Raw genomic sequence first — 8,435 nt, forward strand, 5'->3', positions numbered from 1 at the left:
AGTGGAGGAGGGGGTGGCCGCAGCCTTAGGTGCGCGGCCTTACGCTTGTTTTAAAGGTCGTTTGGGGTGTTGGGGCTGTGCCCTCGAGTGCTGGGTGCGGCCAGGTGCGGGCGATGGCCGGCTGCCCCTGTGCTGGAGCAGGGTGTAACGCTGTGAGCTTTTTCTCCCTCGGAGCTAGTTCTGCGCCTTGTTGCCCATCCACAACGTCGCCTGACGGCCGTCTCGGTCAGGAAAAGCTGACACAGTGCTCCCTTAAAAGAGTAGAGCTATGTGCTCGCAGTGCGGTGGGGATCCTTGGTGCCGTCCGGTTCTCTCGCACCGTGGTCTGAGAACTTTTGGGGAGTACTTACAGAAGGGAAGTCTATTTCTGACCTGTAAGTACCTCAGGATATGTTTGTCCCCCAGTTGTCAAGCCACCGGGCCCCAGGGCAGTCCAGAAAGAACCTGGCAGTCTTATCAAGGCGCACACAGAGAGTGCTGTCCACCTGGGGCCGAGGTGGGACTTGAAGTGGGTCAGTGTTTGAGAGTTTCTCGTACTTGCCTGTTAATAACAGCGGCTGGGGATTTAAAAGATCGTAAGTGCAGAAACGGCCTTATCCTGACAAAGTTAATTAAGAAGCTGGTCTGTGAGAGAGAAATGTGAGGAGGAAGTCTCTGAGAGAATGAGAAAATGTAGGCTGGCAATTGCCTCGCTACCTTTTTATTGTTGGTGTGATAACATTTCTGAAATGCCCAGGAGAGTCATCCACGGGCTGTGGTTAATATAGCTGCCAGTATTTTATTAACCTGGCTTTACTGTAAATGTGGCACTGGGAACAAATACCACGTTTTACAACATCCCTGTATTTAGTTGTGAGCCGGGGCCAGCCTGACAGAAAACTCAAGAACCTAGAGCCTCCCCTAAAGCATTTTGGGGGGGTTGGTTCGTTACACCTCCGCATGTGTAGGAGCGGGCTGATTCGCTGTGTCTGCCCGACGGGAGCACTGAGAACTCTTGTTCAGGATAACATGGGAGCAGAAGGCGGACCAGAGAGAGAGAAAAGCAGAGGTGACTTTGCTCTCAGTGTAGTTCGGTTCCTGGTGCTGGTCACAGAAAAAGACTTAAAACTGCGTTTAAGGAAAATCAGCTGACTGCGCCGTACACGTGAAGGAGAAACGTAGTTGGAAGTGATCCTTTCTTTGAGCGAGTCGTGCCGCGCCGGGCTTGCTGAGGCTGGGCGGTGTGGGAGGCCTGGCTAACCAGTGCTTGCCTTCTCTGCAGGTGCTGTTGGCAGCAGCTGTCTGCACAAAGGCAGGGAAGGCCATCGTCTCCCGGCAGTTCGTGGAGATGACTCGGACCCGCATTGAGGGGCTGCTGGCGGCTTTCCCGAAGCTGATGAACACAGGGAAGCAGCACACTTTTGTGGAAACGGAGAGCGTACGGTACGTCTATCAGCCGATGGAGAAGCTCTACATGGTGCTGATCACCACAAAGAACAGCAACATCCTGGAAGACCTAGAAACACTCCGACTCTTCTCTAGAGTGGTAAGATTCTATCACCTGATGCAGAATTCACAGGTGTGTAGCCCGAAGCTGTGTCGTTACGGGGGAACCTGTTGGTGAGCTGGCGTTGAAGCGCTGTCTGCCTCCGCCTTGCAGCTTGGTTTTCCAGAGCCTCTTCCCGACCTGGAAGTAAGCTTTGAAGTTGCAGTCGTGTTTTTCAACTACGTGTAAAAAATCCTTGGTTAAGTTTCCACGGGTGAGACCAAGGGGACAATGTTGTAAATTTAGCATTAAGTATTCTCTGTATTCTTAAGATGATGCCCTTATTCCTTCTAAAAATAAGGTGACGTTACAATATGTGATTGTTAGAATTGCAGCGCTACTTTAAATGCGTTTCTGAGCAGTGAGTTTGTGCAGCTGTCTTGACGCAAGCAGAGGACGTTCAGGAAACGCGCTGGCCTCAGCGTGTGTTTAGGTTCCTCCCAGTTAGCGTTACAATTAAGGTAACAGGTCGTACCAAGTATTTTAGTGTGGAAAAACTAATAACAACAAAACTTCATCTTGTTGTTTATCAACAATGTGCAGTTACGAAAAGGTGCTTAGTGGAGCACTGGTCTCGTGGAGGGTCTAGCGTAGCTGCAAAGTCTGGGGATAGTAGAAAGAAAACATTTGCACGGTATTGTCGCAGATACTCCTTTGAAATGCGTTCCCCTAACTAGATCCCTGAATATTGCCGGGCTCTGGAGGAGAACGAGATCTCTGAACACTGCTTCGACCTGATTTTTGCCTTTGATGAGATTGTTGCCCTGGGCTACCGTGAGAACGTAAACTTGGCACAAATTCGGACCTTCACTGAGATGGACTCCCATGAAGAAAAGGTGTTCCGGGCTGTCCGCGAGGTGAGCAGGAGTAACTGTAAGCCCGGTACGAGGTACCCTGTCTGGGAAGCGCTGCCTTTTTGATACAAAGATGTTACTCCACTTTGATAGGGGTCATAAAATTACTTAGTTTTTCTGTAAACTGAAGGTCCGTCTCTTGTTTCCTTTTTCCTTGCAAAGGGTTTATGAGCAAATGCGCTTAATTCCTGTGCAGAATAAGATTGAGATTGCAAAGCTCTGTCAGCCTCTTGTCTTTTGCTGCAGACTCAGGAACGTGAAGCAAAAGCTGAGATGCGCCGTAAAGCGAAGGAATTGCAGCAGGCCAGGAGGGATGCGGAGAGACAGGGCAAAAAAGCCCCTGGTTTTGGTGGCTTTGGTAGCTCGGCCGTGTCTGGGGGCACAACAGCGGCAATGATCACAGAGACCATCATTGAAACGGAGAAGCCCAAAGTGGCACCAGCGCCTGCCAGGTGGGTCTACAGTAGGTAGCAAATGTTCCTTGGAGCCAGCAGTGGTTGAAACCACGTGCCCAAACGAAGGCTCTCTAACATGGTTCTTTTGTCTGTATCACCTTCCTGTTCCATTACTGCAGAGGCAGAGATCATCACACCTTTGTAAAGCCTCCCCTTAGCTTTGCCCATCCGCCTGTGTTGACCCTAAGCCTTTAACGTAACTGCTTGTAGGCCAGTATGTGTTGCGGATTCTTGAGATCCCCCACCTTTTATTCTTGAGGAGCACTTGTGCCCTGTACCACAGTAGCGTCCCACAGTCTCTCTGGAGCCTCTGATGAGCAATGGCCTTTTCGTTTTGTGTGAGAAAAAGAGGACCCAGCTGCTGGTAATACACGGAACAGAATCCAGATCTAAATTATTACTTGACACCCTACACGCGAGATCATCAGTTTCTCCCCCTGAAAAGGGCTGCAGGGATGAATGCTGTATTATTGCTATAGTCGAGTTACAACACTTGAAGATAATTGAGGATGGGGGAATCTGTTGCCATGAGCTGACATGGAGATTCTTGCAACTCTGGTTTAGGCCTTCGGGTCCCAGTAAAGCCTTGAAACTTGGTGCTAAGGGGAAGGAGGTGGACAACTTTGTGGACAAGCTGAAATCAGAAGGAGAAAACATCATGACTTCTGTAGGCAAGCGCTCTATGGAAGCAGCCAAAGTTCTCGCTCCTCCCGTTAACACAGAGAGGTAAGTATTGCCCTTGCTTTGAAAGCAGTCTCCTCGTATCTCTCTTTCTCTGCGATGCATGTGTTGCTTCGTGAGCTAGCTTCCTTTTTTGTTTTGGGAACAGGCTTTTTCCTGCCATTCGGGTTCTGTGTGCTCGTTCGGCCTGTTAATTTTAAAAGGTGGCAAAATCTTGGAAAGCACAGAAGCGAACAAACCGATAGCTAGTTTAATTAGGAATCGTCCTAACTGAAACGGGACGTACATCCGTTGTTTAGCTGAGGTTGGGAATTTTCCTATGCCTTTTTCCCTTAAAATAGCTGCTGTTTCTCCTGTTCCCCAGAGACAAAGAGTTCCTGCCTTACTGTGGCTTAGGACACGTTCATGAAGCATTCACGCTTCGTTTTACGTGTAGCGATTCAGAACCTCCTAGTGCCATGAGCCGTGCTGCTGTACGGCAGAGGGGTTTTGCGCAAACAACACGTGGAGATGCTGTGTTGTTGCTGTTTGTCTGGGCTTCCATCCGTTGCAGACTCCTGCCTGTGGAGCCGCCTGCCCCTGGCTTAACCTATCGGAGCAGCGTTAGCATCCGCCATGCCATCCGTGCTATTTCGTTTGGGGCCACCACGCTCTTGGGAGCACCTGCTTGTTACATGTAGCCTGTCCATGCTGAGCACTAGTCTCTCATCTTGCCTATTAGATGCCAAGTGTAGGTCTTGAGATACCTGCTTTTTTCCTGTCTGTCTAGCGTGCACATGAAAATAGAGGAGAAAATTTCCTTGACTTGTGGCCGTGATGGAGGGTTGCAGAACATGGAGCTGCACGGCATGATCATGCTGCACATTGCCGATGAAAAGTTTGCACGGATTCGCCTGCATGTAGAAAATGAAGACAAGAGGGGAGTGCAGCTACAGGTAAAGCCTGTTTGGTGTCCCCTGCTGTTGAACATGCTTTAGCTGCTCTCTGGGGCAAAATATTGGAAATCCTCGAGCATGTTACTGTCCTCTGTGTTCTTGTCCAAGCCTTCTCAGCAAATGCCTTGAAAACGGGAGTAGGCACGGCAGACGTTACCGCAGCATAAATGCAGGGCCAGCTCATGCTGCAGAGATTGAAGGTCACTTACACTGAATCTCTGAAAAGATTGAAGTCTCGTGCAGTTATCTTGGAGCCTTATCTGCGCAGTAACGCACACCGGCGTGGTGTCTGATCTTGCTTGGACTTTGCGGCAGGCTGGTGTGTTGCTCAGTGCTTGTTTACACGACACAAGCTTTAGTTGTGGAGCGGGAGTGTTAGAATAAACTTACTGTGCCAGTGCGGGATTGATTTATTACCTAGAAGGCTGTTTCTTCTTGGAGTCACTTGTGTCCTGTCACTGCTGTATCCGAGATGATTGCTGGACCCCTTGATCGCAGTCAGCGACAGCAGCTCAGAAAATTCAAGAGATGCGTCCTCGCCTTTCTCCCTCCCTGTTTGTGTGACCTTACTGATCCCTGGAGGTTGTGCTGCCTTGATGCACTCTTTTGCTCCCTCTTCCTCCTCGCCCAGAGCTTGTCTACACATAGATGGCTGCAGATCTGCTTATACAGTAGCAGGTTCCTTATCGGCGCATCTCATGGGCGAGAGTTCCTGATGGTGCTCCCACGTGTGCTGCTTCAGGAGGAGGAGGAGGAGATCAACCCCAGTGCTGACTTGTGTCTTTCTAGCGTAACTTGAACGTTGACTGGCAAAAATCCTCTGCTTCTAAAAAGCTGCTTACGCTTACTGTTGTGAAGAGGGAATATTTAAATTGACTTTGGCTGTTGATGTACATATGTGTGAAGGTCGCTGAGGGAAGTAGTATTTTTGTGGTTTTAGGGTGTTCTTCCCAGCAGCATTAGGTTGCTTTTTTCTTCCGAGGGAAATGTCCACTGTGGGTCTTCAGGATGGTCTGTGAGATTTTAAGAGTTGTTCGAGTTGTTCAGTGGGTATCGGCCTGGGACGTGCATTGCTGGAGCCTGTGGTGCAGTGATATGTAAAAATGGCAGTGGTGTGGATTCTTCTTAGTGGATCAGTATTTTCTGGAAGGAAGTGGCAGGTTGATAAGCAGATGTTGGGCTTCTGAGCCAGGAGCAAAACCAATGTGTTATTTGGTTGTGGAAAATACTCTGGGGTGCGTAGACCTGTTTTATTAGAACCTGCGTTAGCTACACGCGGTTCTCTCCTGAGGCTTAGAGTTACAGCCTGGGCATGTGTTCCCCTTTCAGACTCACCCAAACGTGGACAAGAAGCTCTTCACTACAGAATCGCAGATTGGTTTGAAGAACCCCGAGAAGTCATTCCCTATTAACAGTGACGTGGGTGTGCTGAAGTGGAGGTTGCAGACCACAGAGGAGTCCTTCATTCCATTGACAAGTGAGTGCGAGCGTGCGTCGGGGGGCTCAGGCGGAAGAGGCTGATGGTCGTCCACGGGCTGCCGGCTTGTAGCCTGCCTTGGGGCAGCAGGGCTGCCTGGAGCGTGGCACGTTGGGAGACATTGTGTGTCTTCCGTTGGATAGTACCTGTTCTCGGTGGTGTGAGTTTGCTGTAACGCTGCTAAAGAGAACAAAAAACTTTTCTTAAAGTCAGAATTTCTCAGGGGTGACTTTGCTGTGCTTTTTGAAGCGCGGCATCTTTTGAAAGCCTGTTCCACGGAGAAAGCCTGCAGGGTTCAGCATGCTCTTTCTGTGCCCTCAGTTAACTGCTGGCCGTCAGAAAGCGGGAACGGTTGCGACGTTAACATTGAGTACGAGTTGCAAGAGGAAAACCTAGAGCTGAACGACGTGATCATCACCATCCCCTTGCCGTAAGGAACGCTCCTCCTCCAGGCAGCGCTGATGAGCGCCATCCTGGATCCCGTCAGTTCCTTCCCTGCTCTGGTTTGCAGGTCCGGCCAAGCCGACGGCCGTGACAAGCGTTTTCTGAGCTCTGTGCAGGTAAGCTATTGTGGCTTCTCGTTGCCTGCTCTAGGTCTGGTGTCGGCGCCCCCGTGATTGGGGAGATTGATGGTGAGTATCGCCACGACAGCCGGAGAAATCTCCTTGAGTGGTGCCTGCCAGTGATAGATGCCAAAAACAAGAGCGGCAGCCTGGAGTTCAGCATATCAGGGCAGCCAAATGACTTCTTCCCAGTGCACGTCTCCTTCGTCTCCAAAAAGAACTATTGCAACATACAGGTAGGGTTGCTGCCGGCGCTCTGCAGGCGTGATGTCACTCTCACCTCTTCCAAGCTGCCTCGGCCAGCCGCCGGCTAAAAGCGGCCATGCTGTGGCCCGCGGGCCCTGCTGTCCCGCTTGGCGAAGGCTCAGACATCGGCATCGGGTTGCCTCTGTGTTAGCTGGGTTCGGGAGCGCAGGCGGACAGCACTGGCGACTTCAGCTTCCCAGAGCTTGCCTGCAGTTTTGGTTGCACCTTGGTGCCTCTGAGTAATTGTTAATTCCCCTTAGACTTTGTTAGAGAATCCATCGGCCTTCCGAGCCAAAACACTTCTCAGCATATGACTGTCCGCCTGTCCCCACCGAACTGTAGCTAGCTTAACTCCTCGCAGGCTGCTTGCGGCAGAGGCGCAATCACCGCAGAAAACCGTTCCCCTGTTGTCAGGTTTCCTGAGAACAAAGATCTCTCTTTCAGGGCTGACATGCGGTTCGGAAGCGCCGAGTTGATTCTGTCCTCGTGACCATCCCGGCATCAGAAAGCGCTGCATAGCTGCAGCGGGGAGCGGCATTCGATGCTGAGCTAACGCTGCCTGTTGTCTCCGCAGGTTACCAAAGTGACCCAGGTAGACGGGAACAGCCCTGTAAGGTTTTCTACTGAAACCACCTTCCTGGTGGACAAGTACGAAATCCTGTAATGCCAGCGCAGCCGTGGGGAATCGCAAAGGAAGAAATTTTTAAATTAAAAAAAAAAAAAAAAAAAGGGGCCGAAGTTTTTTCTGAATGTTGGGAATGCCGCAGCCCCCTCTCTGCTAAGACGCATGGCTCTGTCTGCCATCTGCAGCGTTCCTGGGTCACAGACATTTTTGGCAGAGAATCGACATGCTCGTGGGGGGAAAGACTACAAATTTCTTTGGCACATTTTTGCCAACCGGCAGAAGAGCAAGATCTCCGCAGAGAACCTGGCTTTGACACGTCCCTTTCTCCCCTGAAGATAACCGGAGCTTAGTCCCGGAGCCTACCAGACATCGTTCTCTTCCTTTCTGAAGCGTCACACGCCGTTCCATTGTTGGTGCTGCCATTTTAATTTCTCCTCGGCCTTCAACTCTCATTTCTGTTGGTGACAGCAGGCATTAAGAGAACGCGCGTGGCGGCGCCTTGCTTCTCTGGACCCTTCTGTTTGGTAGCAGCAGAGCAAGTTGACCTCGGTTTCAAAGGCGGTGGGGTCGTGGCAGGGGCGTGGGGTGGGGAAGAGGGACTTGGGGCTTCGGTCCCTTTGCCCTGCGCGGTTACTGCTGTCTCTCCGGCCCTGCTGCGCAGCCCTGGCCCTATGCCGGCCGGGGCTTGCCGCTCTGGCTCGGAGAGGGCTGCGAGGTAGCGCAGGCTGCAGCTCTGGGTGCTCTGGTTGCTGCTGCGGGGAGGAGAGCTCCCAGAAAGGGCTGTCCCGTGCACAGGCTCACTGTCTGCTGCAGCTGCGCTTGGGCCGGGCTTTGGAGGCAGTTTAATTAGGTTAGAACCAGCTGTGTGTCTTTCCTGGGGCCCTTTGGGTGTCTTGGGAGGTTGAAGGTTTTGCGAGGAGCCCCAGAGACTGGATTACTGCGCCTGTGTGTCAGGACCTGTCCCAAACTCGTGTTCTTGCTCAGCGCTTGCAGATGGAAGAGAAGGAAAGGCTGATCTCCAGAAAATGTGGGGGCTGATCTGAGTCTGAGCAGCACCCCGGTGTGGCGGGCGGC

At 51.5% G+C, this 8,435-nt stretch overlaps 1 protein-coding gene across 1 annotated transcript; it reads left to right on the forward strand.

Annotated features, from left to right (window-relative positions):
* Positions 1-1,243: 1,243 nt before the first annotated feature.
* On the forward strand, positions 1,244-7,447 carry ARCN1 (archain 1; the record flags this gene model as incomplete). The annotated part of the gene is made up of 9 exons (XM_009708949.1): positions 1,244-1,525; positions 2,203-2,382; positions 2,626-2,831; positions 3,399-3,560; positions 4,285-4,450; positions 5,780-5,927; positions 6,249-6,357; positions 6,522-6,726; positions 7,311-7,447. Coding segments are annotated over 9 exons (1,548 nt in total), but the record flags the coding sequence as incomplete, so codon positions are not given.
* Positions 7,448-8,435: the final 988 nt, after the last annotated feature.

Source organism: Cariama cristata, unplaced genomic scaffold (genome assembly GCF_000690535.1).
Source record: "Cariama cristata isolate BGI_N322 unplaced genomic scaffold, ASM69053v1 scaffold13621, whole genome shotgun sequence".
Taxonomy (NCBI): Eukaryota; Metazoa; Chordata; class Aves; order Cariamiformes; family Cariamidae; genus Cariama; species Cariama cristata.